Raw genomic sequence first — 18911 nt, 5'->3', positions numbered from 1 at the left:
GAATTAATTACTATGCTTAGGCAAATTTTGAAAGGAGTCATATGTCAAAGTGACAGAAACAGCAGCAGTTTCATGGCGCTGTGGGATTAAGGAGATAAATAAAAAGATCTTAACATGACTAATTCCACCACAGTTTTTTTATGTTAGAAATAGCTTAGTGGAGAAAAAAATGTCTTCTCCAAATTGAACAGTAATTGCAGGTATGGATTAGAATACTTTTCCCTCAAGTCATGTTTAATTGATTTCCTCTAACAGAAACAAGGATAATTGATTATTCTTTTCCAGAGGTTTGTGGACAGTCCCAAACAAGAGTGGCAGTAAATCACCAGCAATGCTGTCTTCTGCTGATGACCATTATTATTATTGTCTGAGTCAAAGAAACATGGGTAATATGCTCATGGCACATTCCTGGGGCAAGTTTGAACTGCAGAGGCTTGTGGTGGAAGTATTAAGATTTGTACCAATCAAATATGAATGGCAGTGCATGTGTGTCAGCAAGCACCAGCAGACACGGCACGACAAGGGTTGAAAGAATAGCCTGTTTTGACAAAGGGAACACCATTCCCAAGATGCTGCTCTGGGGAGTAAGACTCAGGAATGTTAGTTAGTGGGGAGATCAGAAGACTTCTACTCTGATAGGATGACAACAGAGATGTCTCATTAGCAGATCCTCTGTGTCACAAAAGCAGTACAGCAACAAGACTACAGCACGCCATATGCCTTTCCTTTTCCTGGCAGGCCCTCAGGAACAGACATACTTCTACCAGAAAAGGGAAAAATCAGGCATGGTTACTCCTCATGGTCCAAGAGAGATCCTTAAGCAAAGGACCATCCTCTAACAACTGTTGCCTTTTAAAAATACAAAAGCTTGATTCAACAAATTAGTTTCATGCCAATCAAGAACCACAGCAATGAGTTGAGACTGGAGAGCCTGCATCCCTTGTCCTCTCTGTAACACAAATTGGCTCAGCTAGAACACTTATAAACAGATACTTTGGTGATTTTCTACGACACATGTGGCAACAGGTATCAATCAAGTCTATGAGAAGATGAGTGTGTAAGATCAGTTTACTTGCAGAAGAGCCAGCACCACAATCTGCCTCAGAGGCAGTTCTGAAGAAAAATCTTCACTGATCATGGTTCCACCTGGGAACAGTCTGCCCAGAGAAGTGGAATCTCCCTGAGTGAAAATACTTAGGACACAACTTGGTAGGGCTCTGGATTAAATCATCTAAGACCCTGCTTTTCAGACAGCATTGGACTGCACAATGTCTATAGATGTTCCCCAGCCTAATGGTGGTTCTTACACGTGACCACATCTTACTGATAGCAATGTAGTCACATGAGGGTGATCAAGTTGTCAATGGTGTCACAGGACAAGGTAAAGACACTGCAAGACTAAACTCCCTTCTGTGCTAAATAGAAGCAGCCAGAGAAGGCAGTGCAGTCAATGTAAACCCATGATGAGTCAGATAAAGAAAAAAACCCCACTCCCTGGGCTTGCTGTTATTCTGAGAAACAAATTTGTTTCTATTTATTTCCCTTTAGCATCCTTTCCTCTTACTGTCTAAAAAGATGTATCTTTAAAATGCAACCCAAGGAAGGGCTCAGAGGGACAGGAAGGCTAGCTCCAAAGCTTGAAAATGCCAATTTTCCACATGAATCATGTTTGGAAATTACTTCAGAAAAGATTGCACACTTCTCAAAAGCAATAACTATCACCCCATGCCATGTTCTGTAAACAGCATGAATGACATTATACATAATTATGCCTGTCAGGAAATGCTACACAAGCCCACTCTCCCAGAGCCTTTCAGACAGAAGGTGCTGGAGCCTCATTGCAATGTGCACTGGCCAAAGCTCCTAAAGGTTTGGCTTCTAACTACCTAAGAGTGACATGGGCACAAGTCTCATTTACCCCAGTGTCATGTCCATCACCTCCCAAATAAGCTGCTGTAAGATCCTGATGGATGACTGTTCAAGAGTCCTCACAACACAAAGGCTGCTTCTTTGCCAGGTTCCTGGTACAAACAGTCTGGGAGCCAGCCGTGCTGATCCACGACCAAACTGAGTAACTTGGAAGAAAATACCATCGAATGGAGGGAGTATGTCACATTCCCTCTGCTCTCCAGCCAGCACAGGGTGTGAGGCAGCCTCTCACACCACCTGCAAGACCCTTAATCTCAATCAAGGGGGCTTTGTGTATAGCAATAGCCAGTGATACGTAGGACATCATGCACAGTGCAGATTGCAGCAGGTGCCTGATGGCTCCCGTGCACACACAGGGCACACTGCCATGGCAGGCACCAAAAACATGCAGCACAGCTCTGTTTGTCACACCACACTGAGGCTGTTATTTGCATCTACGTCCAGGAAGAGCCTAGCCACAAATGCAGCCATTTTTGCCTCCTGCTCCTTCGAGCAATAAAGATTAGTTTGCACAGGAACATAAAAAGAGGCATCAACGAGTTCAGATTAAGTGTGTTCAAAGCTGTGAATAAATCTGTCAACACAGCACAGCGCTGCGCTCCGCAGAGACACCTGTACTAACTCTGAAGGAATGTCATGTTATTGTAGCCCTGCTCTCAACCAAGAAATACTTGCAATGCTGTCCAAGACATAACCAGAAAGCACTTGCAAACTATCCCAGGATTGTCTTCAATCATTCTTAGTTCGCTCTTGTAGTGCAGAAGACTAATCTTGTTACTCTGTAGAATCTGGGCTTTAAAATAAGATGCTACAATGAAATAAGAAATCGAAAGAGGTCAAAACTGCAATGCCTCAGCATGACTAAAGCATACTGCAAACACTTCAAAGCAGCAGTAAAGCAAACCACACCAGCTCCAACTGATCAAAACAGTACTGCCCCTTTCTTTTTTGCCTCCATATAGATACAGCCTGTTTTACACATACAAAAAGATAAACCACCAGAAGTTAAGCTTTCTGTTTCTCATACTAAAAAGAAGCCTGTCATTTCAACTACTTTTTCTTGAGCTCTAAGAATCACCTTGAATGTGGAATAATTAGGTGCAAACCTTTCTGCTATTCATTCTCACCATTCACAACCAAACCTGCAGGAGGGGCATATATGTGCATAAATGAATACAGCCAGCTTTAGTTAAATCTTCCTGCATAAATCCTGATTATCAGACTTTTTTTTTCCCCCTCAGAAATAGCACCAGCAAAGTTCTCAATACTCAAGACAAGGCAATTAAGCAAGATATTCCAGGGCTGGGGATGTGCCATAGCATACTTTATATCTAATTGCTTATCCAATAACTGTTCTCACATACTAATTGCCAATCTCTAGCTATTTTATTTGGTTAGTGTCATCACATAGCAATATAATGGCTGACCTCCTCTATTTCAATTACAAATTTATAAATACAATGCATAAATAAGAACAAAGAGGCCCAGACCTCCTTCCTTTTTCTGTTTCACAAGTGTCTGGGCTTAAAAGTAGCTAGTTACCTACTGCTGAAGTTATTCAGGCTGCCTTTGGGTACCATGAACAGCAGCTCTGGCTTCTGAAAGTTATTTTCAATAAGTAGGATCTCACCTACTTACCTACAGATTTTGGAATGTACAAGATGTATTGGTTAAAGAAAGACTGGCTGGTTCCCCAGAGGCTGTGCTGCCATTCAGCGGGATCTCAACCGGAGAGTTGGGCAGAGAGGAACCTCCTGAGGTTCAACAAGGACAAGGGCAGAGTCCTGCAGCTGGGAAGGAACAACCCCATGCACCAGGACAGGCTGGGGGTGACCTGCTGGAGAGCAGCTCTGCAGAGACAGACCTGGGAGTGCTGGTTGATAATAAACTGCCCATGAGCCAGCAATGTGCCCTCGTGGCCAAGAAGCCAATGGCAGCCTGGGATGCATCAAGAAGAGTGTGGGCAGCAGGGCAAGGGAGGTTCTTCTCCCCCTCTACTCTGCCCTGGTGAGGCCTCATCTGGAGTCCTGTGTCCAGTTCTGGGCTCCTCAGCTCAAGAGGGACAGGGAACTGCTGGAGAGAGTCCAGTGCAGGGCCACCAAGATGATCAAGGGTATAGAACATCTTTCATATGAGGAAAGGCTGCGGGACCTGGGGCTGTTTAGTCTGGAGGAGACTGAGGGGGGATCTTATTAACATTTATAAATATCTAAAGGGTGGGTGTCAGGAGGCTGGGACATCCCTCTTTTCTATAGCAGCCAGCAACAGGACAAGGGGTGATGGGATGAAGCTCAAACACAAAAAGTTCCACTTAAACATAAGAACAAACTATTTCCCTGTGAGGTGAGGGAGCCCTGGCCCAGGCTGCCCAGAGGGGTTGTGGAGGGCTTCAAGACCTACCTGGACACATTCCTATGTGACCTGATCTGGGTGACCCTGCTTCTGCAGGGGGTTGGACTAGATGATCTCTAAAGGTCCCTTCCAATCCCTACCATTCTATGATTCTATTCTTGCTTTATTAGTAGTAAGCTCCACCATTTGTCTTTCATCTGTTTCTGCATGGGATAGCACAAAATATCTGCTGAGTGTCATGACTGTGGAGTTCCTTCAGTGTTTGCTTGCAGTGCCATTGCTCAGGTTTGGCCAAAGAAAGGTTTTTATTACACAGCAGCTCAGTGTCATGCCTTTGAATATTTTGTAAGATTTCAGTGAACAGATGATCAAATTTTGTGGGTTTTTTTTTTTTTTAACCAAGATGCTGCACTTTGTGGGTACCAGCAGGCCCAGAAATGGAAACAGTAACTGGAAAGGAAGAAAGACATGGAAGGATGTAGCTGTTCTAATCAACAGAAAGGCGACAAAAGTACTGCTGAGAACAGGATCTCCAGCCATGTCTGCCACTCCCAGAACACGTGGAGTCTCATACTCCACAGGGCCTCAACACCACATTTTATAACCCTACCAGACACTAGAAGTTTTCTAGGATTTATAACAGAATCAAACCCTTCCTGTACTCCTGGGAAGTCCAGAGCTCTGCATGGGTTCATGCTGACTAGATAAAGCTTTGCAGAGACTCCTCAAGGAGTTACTGCATGAGCCACACAGCACTTTCCACTCTTCCAGGGAACCACAGGGGGACTTGTGGCTCTAAGATATTGATGCTGAGAACATTGGACCACTCAGAAATTCTATTCTGAGTACAGATGAGGTCATGCAGAGGTTTGGAACATACTATTGCTCTACAGTTAGAAGTAGCATGCTCCTTCCAAAACCCGCTCCTGATTAAGGTATCACAGAAACACTGAGGCTATTTTATCATTACTGCACCAGATTAGGAAAGGCCAGTCAGCAAATGCTTATGAAAGTCCCCAACTCCACTGCAACACTCTGCTCCTTGTGTCAACTACTCTCATCATCCATTCACTCCTAAAATTTCCAGTTCCGGCCTATGTACTACAGCAAAACCATGCTTTATAGTCTTTGAGTAACCTGGAGAAAAGCATCAGGGCTACAGACCCTGAATGCCTGTTTTATCAAGTCCAGAGTCAGGATAAACTCATTAGCTCTTAATGTGTCCCCTGGAGACAGAAGTAAGGACAGACAAACACCAAGACCAGCAGAACTGTAGCTGCCTGTCTCACCTCAGGAACAGGGAATTGGATGAAGCAGAATTACCAAATCCCTCGAGGAGAAGGAAATACAGAATGCACTGAGCAAAAGCTGCAGTGAAAGCTGTTACTATTTGGACCAGTCTGCAAGTATGACACCACCCTTCAACTTCATGTGCCCAGTATGGTTCTCCAGAGCCAATTACTCCTGACCCAATGGTGGAACATCACATCTCACATGTACTTAAGTTTAAGAACAGAAATGTGACAATGAAGCTGCTCTCTGACTGGGCAAACAGCCAATGCCATCATTGCCCACTCATCACAGCTTAATGCTTACTTACACCAGAGATCCTGCATGTTTAATGGAAGTGCATCAAATCTTTTGCCATCTATTCACTGCCAATATTTTTCCTCTCCATGATTTAGGCAAAGAAATCCAGGGAAAGGACCCTGAACTGCTTTCAGTAGCAGTTAAAGCAGCACTGAAAGCTCCCTTGTTGCTCTAGTAAGTGCAGATGAGCAGCAGCAAGTGCGAACATTCACCTTGTCCAGAAGGCAAGAGGGAAGTGCAGAGTCTGCATGGGGAAGCAGACTGGGGGGCAAACACTGCAGCAGCTCAGCTCCCAGAGGAACACTTCCAGAAAGACTTCCCTCTCCCTGCCCTCCCTGGGCAAGGGCCAAAGCCAGGACAGCAATGCAGCATCAGGCTGTGTTGCCAGACACACTTGCATGATGAGTTAATGGGCAAATACACTTGCAGAAACTCACACTCCACACTGCTGGAGTCTTTTCAGGCATTATACAGTTGCAGCTCTGCATAAGCTGGAGTCACAGCACCAGGGAGTGTAAGCCTTCCCAGCTACAACCCGAGTCCCACTGCTCACACTTGCCTCCCACCTTCCCAGAGTCAGAGCAGCTGCAGAGGTGATGGCTTTACTGTGACTACCAGCACAGTGTGTTTTCTGAAATACTAACTCTGCTGTTACACTCCTGTTTATTGAGATTATACAGCACTATTCAATTTTAAGAGCAATTGCAAGTCCCTTGTCCTCCTTCAGCACTCTCAGACTTGAAGCCTCTAAATGAAACTTAGGATGAAAGCTTTTTGTTTTAGAAAGAAGCAGGCTTTCTGCCATGCAGTTACCAAGGCTAACACAACAGCATTTCTCCCACCCTTACATACCCTTACCTTTGGGTGGCATTCATTCCTCCCTGTCCCATGCTCTGGAGCTTGTTCTCCTGCAACACCTTCTAGAAAGTGCAGAAAGGGGCTTTGTATTAAAGTGTATTACATTTTTATCCTTGGCTGCCCAGATGGTATCTTCCCTCTTCAGACTCACCCAGTTTCTTCTTCTTCCATACACACAGGTACCTCTGTGGCACGCTGACCTCTAGCAACTACTAAGTAGCCTGCTGACCATACCAGCAGAGCCAGCCCTTGCAGAGTCAGCACTACCTACAACAGATGTCTAAGCTATGTGCAGCAAACAAAGAAATGAAAGCAGAGAGAACAGCTAGAGCCACAAGCATGCTTACAGCAGAGTTCAGAAAAAGGCTGTGCCTCCACGTCTGACTTACATAGAAGCCAGAGGGCCCACGACCAGGTGTAGGTGATTTGCCCCATGTGAAGCCCAGTAAGGATAATTAAGGCTTATTAGCAGCCTCAGGGGCTTCTCAGTACATTTGTTGATGCCTGTTCCTTCTAGAGAACTCCACAATAAACATCAAAGAGAGTTTAAACACAAGTGCCTTGAGAAAGCTAGCAGTGACAATACCATTAGGAACCTGTTTGCTGTATGATTGTAAGCAGGTCCTTCCTGTACTCTTCATTTCAGTCCTCTCAGTAGCTTTCTGAGTTGCTGCAAACCCTGTGTAACCCTCTTTGTCCCAAAGCTCCTCTGAGACAGGCTATTTGCTCCCTGCTTTCCACTCAGCAAGCCTGTGCTCCTCCTTCAAGCTCTCTGCTGCTTCTTCTGCTGCACACCATTGACCCTTTCTGTTATGATTTGCTCCCTGGGCACACAGATCAGTCATGTTTCTTATCCCTTTTTCTGTGAGCCTCTGAGCTTTACCTAGAAGCACTTTCCACCTGTATATCCCAGACAGGCATCCTGGCTTCCTTTGTTGGGCTTATTTTTGTTTGCTTCCTGTGGGGATTCTGGTCTTTGGTCTCCACAACACTCTTGGATCATCTTTTCTGTCTTTTCTGTGCCATTTAAGAAAGCTTGGCTGGTGTGATCATGGAATCATAGAATGGTAGGGTTGGAAGGGACCTTTAGAGATCATCCAGTCCAACCCCCTGTGATAGCTGCTAGTTCCATCCTGGCTGTTTCTGTCTGGATGGACACTCCTTTGGTTAAATGCCATGCTTGCAGCAAGAAATATTCACAGACCTGGTTTCTCTCTGGGGAGCACCGTGGCCTGTACTCCATCACCCCCTTGGCTGCCACAGGCACAGGGACAGGGTGACTGCCCCCTGCTTACAGTTTTACTGTTTACTGTTTCACTGCCAAAGGTTAATGAATACATTGTTGTTCCAGGTCTAGAAAACACATGACTCCTGCAGTTTCAGCTCTTTATCCCTTAAACAACCTGATCATGAATTCTGAAAGCAGGAGACACTGTGGCAGAAAAGGCCCTGCGAGTGTTGGTCAACAGCAGCTAAACATGAGCCAGCAGTGTGCCCAGGTGGCCGAGGGCATCCTGACTTGTATCAGCACTGAGGTGGCAGCAGGAGCAGGGCAGTGCCTGTGCCCCTGTACTGGCCATCGGTGAGGCTGCAGCTCCAGGGCTGTGTCAGTGCTGGGCCCCTCACTCACTGCCACAGGGACACTGAGGGGCTGCAGCGTGGCCAGAGCCGGGCACAGAGCTGGGGAAGGGGCTGGAGCACAAGGGGCTGGGGAGGGGCTGAGGGAATGGGGGTGTTGAGCCTGGAGAAGAGGAGGCTGAGGGGAGACAGCAGCACTCTCTGCAGCTCCCTGACAGGCTGTGGCCAGGGCAAGTTGGTCTCTTCTCCCAAGTAACGAGTGATAGGACAAAAGAAAACAGCCACAACTTGTACAGGGGGAAGTTTAGATTGGAGATGACGCAGAGCTTGTTCCCTGAGAGGGGTGTCAGCCTCTGTGCCAGGCTGCCCAGGGAGCTGGGGGAGTGCCCAGCCCTGGAGCTGTTGCAAAGCCATGGAGCTGAGGTGCTGAGGGCCAGGGGTCAGTGCTGGGCTTGGCAGGGTGAGGGGAGGGGTTGTACTCAATTATCTTAAAGGGCTTTGTCAACCAAAACCATTCTATGTTCCAGGCTGACAGCTGCTATTCTCTTTCATTTGCCTAGACTGTAGGCCATGATACTCCAGCATTACTTCAGATTGTACAAGGTTTTCTTTGCTGTGCTATAAACTTCAAAGTCCTCTAAAATGAGCTTTTCTCTGCAGTAGATGGTAGGCACTTAGACTTTTCCTACTACTCAATGACTGGGCTCCAACCTGAACACAGACTACTCTTCTCTAGATTTTCTTGCATGAACAAGCAACACTAAGAGTGCACAAACAAGACACCTTCCTCCTCTCAAATCTGAATGCTGCAGTTCCAGGTCTTTGCTTAAACTTACTGCTGTTAAGCTTGGATTTTCTTAAACCTCAACAGGGTTTTCATGAGCTTCACACTGTCTCAGATGGCAGGGGTAACTCCTGCTAAAAACAGATGGCTGCTTGTGATGATGTTAGCTCAACGTTAAAGGGTTACTGCCTTCTTCAGCTGGAAATGGCTTGTCTCCTCAACGGAGAGCAGCTGATGCTTGGCACAGTCTTCTATTCTGCTGACTAATAAAGCTCACTTGAAAACTTCTCAGGGTTTATTTTACACTGTAATAGAAAAGGAGCTGTCCTTATGTCTCAGCTGGGAGGAGGTAACTTCCATTAAGTGTGTAGTAAGCTGTATATGAGCTCTTACCTGAGAGGTCAGGAAATGGTCAGATGTTTGATGAGGTAAATAAGAGTAGTGTAGATTGTTTTCTTTTGCACTGGGAAACTTAAAATTCCATTTCTCTTCAGTGTTAGCACCAAAGTGCTTTTTTCCCCTTTGATCTGGTCCTTGTTCCATAGCCCAGATACCGGAATCTCATTGGGAAAGAATCTCAGACTTACATACCATTGAGGCTGCTGTTAGGCCTGAACTGAGAAGGACACTCAGGTATGTTTTGTTTATCCCTTCTCACAGGGGTTAGTTTTGTTTATAAACTTGCATGTTTTGTATGTGCAAAAACAAGCACGTGGTATTTCACTTGGTGAGCCATCTCTGCCTTCATCCCTTCTAATAATTTCTGATGGACACATCCAATGGCAAAGAACTGAGCTGACTTTTGGGGTTTTGTGTTCTCTCTCCCTAAAGACTAAGAGGGCTGCATGCATTTGGAGAATGAAGAAAGTAATGTATTCCAAGCTGGTCTGCACCACGATGCACATAACCACACTACTCCCAGCTGGATATTTTGAGCAGAAGCTGAACTTATGTCCATATTAAAACATTCAAACAGCATGTAGAAGTCTCCCCAAAGTGACTGTACAATAGAAACGTCAGAATTGGTTCCAGAAAGGAGGATAACACGAAAGTTTCAGTTTATTGCAGTAGACACCAACTGATAAAGATGGATTGACACTTACTAAATCAAAGTGATGAGATACACTGAAAACCACCTGCAAAAGGGAAGGGCCAGTGAGGGCCATCCATTCCAGAGTCACAGATAATAAACTGACAGGTGTGCCCTAAAGTGTGTTCAACTGTCACAGTCACATTGTAGAAGTCTCCAGGTTCTTCTGTAGACACCCTGACACATCTTCCATGCTGTGATGTTGGGATTCACAAATTCCCCCATGTTCCTTTGCATTGTGACTGTGCCACATGTAAGCAGCAAGTGCTGCTTCAAACTCATCTGCCTGAGACACAACCCAGTACGACCTGAGCAATGGGCCTCACCTCCTACAGCTCTCCAGTGTCCTCTCTGGACTTGCTGCAGCCACACTGCTGTTCACTGTTTCCACCAGTGAGACACATGAAGTCCACAGCACAAAATCTGTGAGTGATGCACATCCTCTAGAGATTGTGTGTCTGAACCAGGAGGTGGTGAAATGAGTGCCCTGAGACTTCCACCCAGGAGTAAGGCAAAGGATGGTAGCTGTCCTAGGCAGGAGACAGCTTCCTCCCTCTCCACTTGGTTACCCCTCCAGCAGAGCCATCTGTGCCTTGGCAACCATGCACTGGGCCTCTAAAGGCAAAGCTTTTTCTTTTGATGAAGACATTCCTAGGTGAATAGTGAGTGTCCTCCTCTGCAGGTCTCAGGCATATTCACACATACATAGTCACACATCTCTCCAATCCTGGCTGCACTGTCTCTGTGATGGAGAGGGTTTGGGCCAGGAGCAGAACTGAAGCCTCACAAAGCCAGTGATGTTCATTGACTTGTTATCAGTTGCACCTCACCTGCAAAGAGGGGGACCCTGTCTCATCCTGAGCTGCCTCACTGCATTGCCCATGACAGTGAAGCCATAATTCACACCTGACAGGAGGTGTGGGTATGTAACACACGGGAGTAAAACTGAACAGAGGAGGCACTTAGCTTAAGCAATGCAAAGAAATAACATAAACATAATTAAAACAATTCCTTTGGAGGCCAAGCCATGCACTCCCTGAATGCTTCCATTCCTGGTCATCCCTTCCACTTCATCTTTTCCCCTCTTCCTGGCAGCAAAATTCTGCCAGCTGCAGTAAAGCTGACAGCCTTAAGCAATGGTTTCCAAAAGAGGTCAACCTTCTTCCAGGAATGGTGGTTGTTCCTGTCTTGGATTTTCTGGGGAGCCACCAAAGCTGGCAGGAGAGCTATGCCTGCATAGCCATAGCAGCAATCACTAGTGCAACTCCTTTGTTAGAGGAGTGACCATTCTTGGAGCCCTTGGTTGTGGAAATAGCGCCTTGCAGTCTAGGGCCTGCAATAGGAGTCAACCAGCACCTCCAAGGGGCAAGAACCATGAGCCTTTGGGGATTAGGGAGAGGAGTCAACTCTGTAGCACTTTGATTGAGACAGCAAAGGTCCTTCAGAGAACAGTGTTAGAGAGTTGTTTGCTTGGCTGCAGGTGGCAGGACTGAATCAAGAAGTTTGCTACTAGTAGAGCCAGCCTGTCTCACCCAGCTGCTGCTCACACAGGACTTGCCTTGGAATCCTGCTTCCAAACCTAACTGCCAAGTGACCAGTATACCTACACACAGCTATGGCATACAGGTCTATGCATTGCGTCTCATTGTTGGTGATTAGACTCACTTAGCAAGCGCAAAATTCCCAGAACAGCCAGAAAAGAACTGTTTGCATGGTAGGGAAAGATCAAAAGGGAACTTCATTTCACATAAATATTGTTAAATCCTGCTTATACCTCCATGAACATCTCTCTCTTCATGTGTAAACTTTATAGTGGAATACAAGGTGCAGTTTCTTTTCATATTCAAAGTTTACAGCAGAGCTTCAAATACATATTAATAGAGAAGCTGTAATGTATTCTGAGTTAAGCTGTCATAAAATCTAGGGCTTTTCACATCATCACTTTTGAAGGTCGGTGCCACAGAGGGAAAAAAAAAGCAGCATCTGTATTGGATCAGGGTGAAAGTTTGTAATACATTGCAATAAATACTGCAATATATTTCATTTTATACTTTTTTTATGAAGAGGCAAAAGTGCATCTTCAACACTTGCTTTTCAAAAATTGCTCATCTGTTTGGAACGGCTGTAAAAGAGATTGAAGCTAAACATTATTCATGGATACATTACAGCTCCTCACTGAGACCACAGCTGAAATCAGAAGAGGTTTCCAATGATATTTCATTTGGAGCATTGATTTTTTTCTGAGCCTGTCCCACAAAGCTATGGCATGTACATTCCAGGCAGATATGGGAAGATGTAGATTACCCTCGCTGGCTTTCTTTCCTCAGTTTATTTTGGTTATAAACATTTTGCTAATGTTGTGCTTTGATCCTCCCAGAACCCCTAGCAAGGGCAAAGGCTGGAAAAAGGTTCTGTGAAAAAGATTTCTCTGTGGAAACACAGTGCTGTTAGTTAACTTCTCCAGCCCAAACTGACAACTTGCTTGCTTGGGTGGAGAAGAGTGGCAAAATAGCCCACTGACCTAAAACTTACCTTCTGTGACCAGCATGTTATATGTGAAGATTAAAACCAAGGTCTGAGCCTTGCTCATTTTATATCTGAGCCTACTGCATTTCAAGGATGTCAGATACCAAATGAGTATCTTGTCTTCTATGGCTTTCCACAAAAACTTTGAAAGACAGCCTTAACTCTATGTAAAAGTGAAAAGCTTTTTAAAGCCAATAAGTCAGAAAACAGCATTTTTTTCCTCCACTCCAATTTTAAGGGAAAGATACGAGGGGTACTCACAGGAAAAGAAAGCAAGACAAAACCCCAAACCTCTTGGTTACTCTATCCTGAAGGAGCTCCTAAAGTACCGTTCGGTTATGAAAAGTTAACTAAAAGCAAATTTTCTGGTTTGTTTGCATTAAAGGTTTGCTTGAAATTGCATGGGAAGCATGGGCATAAGCTGAGAAAGATCAGCAGGTAAATATTGAGCAGATTTATTTGAAAGTCTGTATCTTCAGCCATTGATAGCAGCAATAAAGCTTCCTGCAGTGTAAAAGCCTAGAAAAACATTCCCTGAAACTATGGCCAAATGGATCCATTTTTCACTCAAACTGTATACTGTATGGGGGCCATAAACTGCCCCAGGGTCACATTTAACAGGGGAACCAAGCTAAATAAAATAAGAACCGAGCATGTAACTTAGTCTCCAACTTCCCCCAACCCCTCAACCCTAATATGAATCTCAGTGACTCAAAAACAGGGTTGCTTTTGCTTTATAAATAAATAAATCACTCGCTTTGACACTCGGTGCATTTAGCCAGAGGCAAAATGAGATCTTTTGAATCCTGTTTGTTCTTGCACCGTTTCTGACAGAAGCCCAAAATCCAGCAGTAAGAGTTTAAAAGAGACACTTCTTTCTCAGATCTATAAAGAATAAATACATCTTGAGCTCAAAAAAGCAAAGAAAACATCCAAACCTGTACAGACAGGAAGATGTTAAGTGGGAACTTTTAACCTGCTGTTACACAACTTTTGGATGGACTTGCCTCTCCTGTCCCTGTGATACTGTTGCTTTTTTCCATGCTGTGACCACAGATGACTAATGACTTTTGGGAAGAGGTTTATTAATGTTTTGCACTTTTTTGCTGTTACTGTGTGTGTTTGGACAGAGAAACAGAATACCCTCAGGTTCTGTGTTTGTTGTTGTTGTTTTCCTTTCATTTTGACAACCTCACCACTGAAAAAACAAAGATATCCTTTTTTCAAGGCTGAGAAAAAGGCTTCTGTTGCCTTAAGCAGTGACCTTCATTTATCTAGTTTTACCAAATTCATCTTTTCAAAGCTTACAGTGCAAATTTAATGAAATGTTTCAATGCAAGTTTAAGAAAAACACAGAAGTCTGGGGTCACAGTTTTCTACACATCTATTAGGACTGTAATTATTTAATCAAACATATCTGCTTCAAAGTGGCAAATTCTAGTGCTGGCCATTTTATTCTGCAAAGTCTCTGACTGGCAAATCTTTGAGTTCTCTTGCTGCTTTGCCAACCCTCCCTTCTGCTAGATGTCATTTGATCATCTGAAATGATGGTAAATCATCAAACCCTTGTTTTCTCTTAAGAAACTAGACGGAGTCTGTCCTTTTGCATTGCTCCAAAAATAAACAAAGAATCTTGCAAGCCACAGAAAAACTCTGCAAACTTCATTGCCTAGTAAGGGAGATTACTGTTATAACGTCCTGTGCTCCTCATCTGAAGAGGTTTGTTGTAATCATTACACAGCACTAGCATCAGTATCACCACCGCCTGAATGCGGATGTTTCTGCAGAGGTCGTTAGGCAGAGAGACATTATCATATACTAGAAGCAGTGCAACCACCTCTTTGTCTTTCTTACAGAACATTTCACACTCATTTTCCCATCATCCTACGGATTCTTTTTAGATGAAGCTCCCAGTAAAAGGTGTTGTTTCCTTATGGGACAATTCCAGAACTACTGACAAGCCCAAAAGAATAATTGTTGCTGTAATTTGGATGAAGAACAGAATAAAAGGCAGATCATGTACAGATGATGCTCTTCTTTGAGAAGATACTGGCCTTCTGTGGACACGGGAAACATGCTAATTGGGAATTAAGAAAGGGCTAGGAAGCTGGGATAGGAAGTTGAGGGATATGACTGTCACTGTGGTACATAAGGAACTTTTGAACTAGAACAAAGCTGTTAGGAGAACATCTCAGGTCCTAGCACATGCTGTATTCAGCTTTTCATTCATGAGCTTTATGCAAGGAATAAGACTTGTAGGTCTCCTGATAAAGTGTGGATGTTGCAATCTTGTTGTCTGGTGGAAGACAGGACCAGAAAAGAGAAGCTGATTATCATGTAGACAGAACCAAATAACCTTAGGGAACGGAGTGAGAAATGAGAGACAGCATCGCAGTGCTAACGGCTGTAACGCTGTACAATGCTGTCAAAGAAAATCCTCTTATGTGCTGGAAGTTAATCAGCTGGAATTAATACAGAAGAAGGAAAATCTCCTTGCAGATAGTCAGCCTGGAAGAACAGGAGACACCAATCTGATGTGGTCGTTAAAGGAAATAACTCATACTTATCAGGCAGAGTCACTCTAGCAAAGATGGAGGGTATTAATGCTTCCCTACAAAATCCTGTTAAGAGTTTATCTAGAATTCAAAACACGACTCTAATCACAAAAGCTCAAGCAAGATGAACTCAGAAGGAAGGGCTACACGGTGTGGCTACTGGGATGGTGGGGAGAATGATGTGCCCATCCTGCAGAGTGAGAACAGAGGTGTCTGCCTTTCCAGAGGAACAAAAATCCACTTTGAAACAGAAGATTGTTTAGATACCTGAGTTTTGAAAGTCTGGGCTACTCAAGGTTTCTGTTTCAGTTGGATACATGTGACCTTTTTTCTTCCTTGATGACCTTATCTTACTGTCTGAAAATGCATCTTAAAAAAGCCACAAAAGTCCAAACAAACCACAGTTAAACCACATGATTCTGTGAAGCAGAAGCAAGAACATCACCCTGCCTGGTTAGTACCTCAGTGAGCATTTCAGTAAGGTTGATCTGTAAAGCCCATTTTACAGAGCACACGCATGTTCACAGTGCAGAACCTCACAGTACACACTTGCTACAAGCAGAATGGGTTAGAAAAACCCTCATAAATAAATATTTCATGTGCTTCTTCATGTTTTTCCCCCCTTTTCAAATCCAAGCAAATGTCACTTCTTTGCAACTTGCTGTCCAACACTACTGTGACATATAAGTTCTCATTAACTGATTCCTTTTACAGTAGGAATACCTTGAAGTCCTCATGCCTTTAGTTCCCAAACTTGGAAAGAGCAAGCTTTCTTTTTAATGAGCACCAAAGCTTCACGATTCCTTAAATTTCTGAGCTGTGTGTAATGAACATGGTTTTTTCCTGCTGTTAGAATCTAATCACTCTGACAGCATACACTCAATGAAAATGTTAACTTCATTTGCTGAAAAATGTACCTGATAGTACATCAGAAAAACAGAACCTAACAGTTTATATCCCTCACTTCAGAAAGAACTGTATGTTTAAAGGTGTCTATATATATACACTCAATACAATATATATACACTCAACACAATATATATACACTCAAATACAAGAGTACAGAGAAGGACAGGCCTTCTTTCTTTCAAGAAATACTTTCCCCATCTCCTGTTCCCCCTTCTCTTTTCCATTGCATACGTGCACTCTTTCTTGCCTTTAATCTGCAGGGTTGCAGACACGTTGCACGAGAAGAACCAGGAACAGTTCCTTATGCTCACTTCTTGTACCCACTGCATCTTTAAAAAGATTTCCTTCCTTTGTGGCTGCAAAAGACAGGCTCCCAAAGCAGCCTCACAGAGTACCAAAACACGGCAAATATTCCCCAGGATTAATTACAGATTGATGGAAATGAAGGGTGAAAAGTAGAAGCCATAAAATCCACAGAACACTTTTGAAAGAGTCAATGGAATAGATACACCTGCTTGTGAGACAACTCAATGCATCATCTTGCTTTCTCATAGCATGCAAAACCATTTTCATCCCCCAGTCTTGAATTTCCTTAATGAGTTAACAAGGTGCTCTGTCAAATGAGATCCTATTATACAAGCTAAAGACCTAAAGAAGATTTGTTTTTAAATGATTCACTATCCATCATCTCACTACTCAAAATTCAGCTGTAGACATCACAAGTAACATCCCTCTCAAAGGAGAGCTCTCAATAGCTGCCTTGCTCTCCTCATTGCCACTTTCAACGTGGCATGCAGCCTGTCAGCCAACACACTCAACACACCACGACACTGACTGCCAAGTTATCCTTTCCTTTTACCCAGTTGAGTCTCACACAACCCCCATTCTTATGGAAACCAAATGGCCTCTGGTAGGCTTAGTTTCACGTCATCTAGACCTGCAGCCAATAGCAGCCCACTTTAACTGACTGCAAGCTTGCACCTAACACCCTGTGGAACTCAGCTAAACAAGGGGCTCTCTTATTCAAGAAAGACAGCACATCATGATGAGGACCTTAGAAAACACGCCTTAATGTCTTACATCACAGAGTTATGCAGCACTCTTAAAGAATGGATGCTCTAACAGCAGGTACTGAATTAGTCCAAACATAACTTCATGTTGTTATCTGCTTTCTGTATGACCCCAACAAGGGATTTACCTCTCTGTGCCCTTTTTGTAAAACAGGAATAAAAATGCTTTCTCTTACTCACCTCTTGTCTGTCTTCCCTGGAGCACGAATCCTCTCCTTCGAGTATCTCTAGAGCCTGGCACAGCTGGACCTTTCTGCACTGTGCCATCTGAATGAAATGCCTGATAACATTTAATGAGTGCTGACGTGTTCAAGTATCCCTGATACTTTGAAAAAGCTTCTGTTACATTCTTGTTCCTGTGCAATAGCATGATCCCAGTCATTTTAACACTTGAACCCACTCCTGAAGAGGATGTGCAAGATGAAAGCTTGTGGAAAAACATATCTCCAGGCTTATGTATGCCTTATTCTTGTGTAACTCCCTTTGTTACTGGTTAGTACAGCATCCCTGGAATCCAGCCAAGAGGATAAACCTTACCAGCTCCTTGGTATTATAGGCTGCTTTCATTAGAAAAACACACTTATGAAACGTCTTTCGAAGAAATATCCCAAGACCTGAGAGGTCCTCTGAGCTATGTCCATTACTTGCAGGCTGGGATATGAGATGTGTCTCAATTTGTGGCCCAACAATTTGTTCATGCATTCACTAAAATCACCTCTTAGGCAGGGAGCCAAATACTGGTTCTGGCTGTGAATGCCCACAGTGGCCTCAGCCCCAGCTCTGGCTCCTCCTCCTGGGGCAGGTGGAGCAGCTGATGCACTGTAAGGTTTTGTGCAAGGGACTGTCATTTTATTCTGTAGTTTTGCAGAGCCCAACCCAGGTCATTCCAAATGAAGGGAGAGGCTCCCAATGACACCCCACTGGGTCTGTCTGTCTGCCCACGCTGTCCTGGGAGGCACTGGAAGGGACAGCTCAGCTTGACTTCGCATATAACCAAGATGGGTGTTCTGTTGGCAAGGTCCAAGGATCTGCTTCCTCCTTCTTACTGCAAGGAAGAAATCACTCTTTGAGGCTTTCCAACCCACAGCATTTCACCACAACGTCCAGGCTGCTATGGCCCTGTGGGAGGGCTTCCTGAGGCTCAGGGGCATGGGAGACTCTGTGTATCACAGTTTATGAGACAGACCCATACTCTGCATGTCGCACACCAGGTTACTCTTTAGAAATGAGGTCACAGCACACACATGAGTTCCCAGCCTTGTGAAGTCTCTGTGAGAGGAGAAAAAAAGACACAAAGTAAGACTTTGATGCATGTAAGTTCATAGAATCATGGAATCATTTTGTATGGAAAAGCTTTAAGCTCATTGAGTCCAAGCCCTCCCCTCACCCTGCCAAGCCCACCACTAACCCATGGCCCTCAGCACCTCAACTACATGGCTTTGGGATCCCTCCAGAGATGGAGACTCCCCCACTTCCCTGGGCAGCCTGGCACAGGGGCTGACAACCCTCCCAGAGATGAAGTTCTGCCTCTTTTGGGAAAGTGCCAAATCATGTGCTCTGTTGCCCTGGGATCTCAAGGAGACTTCAACATGATGCCAAAAGTCAACACATGCTTTAGTGAACTGGGACTTAGGAAGGTTGATAGGGAGTAAAAGAGAGAGGAAAGATAA

General features: G+C 44.3%; 1 protein-coding gene across 2 annotated transcripts in view; it reads right to left on the bottom strand.

Moving 5' to 3' along the window:
- The window catches only part of TPK1 (thiamin pyrophosphokinase 1), a 385084-nt gene that overhangs the window by 361207 nt on the left and 4966 nt on the right, over positions 1–18911 (bottom strand). For both annotated transcript variants that reach the window (XM_061996850.1, XM_061996851.1), the window contains exon 2: positions 17422–18510. In XM_061996850.1, coding sequence (XP_061852834.1) covers positions 17422–17683 — 262 coding nt within the window. In that variant the 5' untranslated portion in view covers positions 17684–18510. The remainder of the gene's footprint in view (positions 1–17421; positions 18511–18911) is intronic.

Source organism: Colius striatus, chromosome 5 (assembly GCF_028858725.1).
Source record: "Colius striatus isolate bColStr4 chromosome 5, bColStr4.1.hap1, whole genome shotgun sequence".
Taxonomy (NCBI): domain Eukaryota; kingdom Metazoa; phylum Chordata; class Aves; order Coliiformes; family Coliidae; genus Colius; species Colius striatus.
Note: the sequence above shows the minus strand (reverse complement) of the source record. Positions and strands in the feature narration are given on the sequence as shown.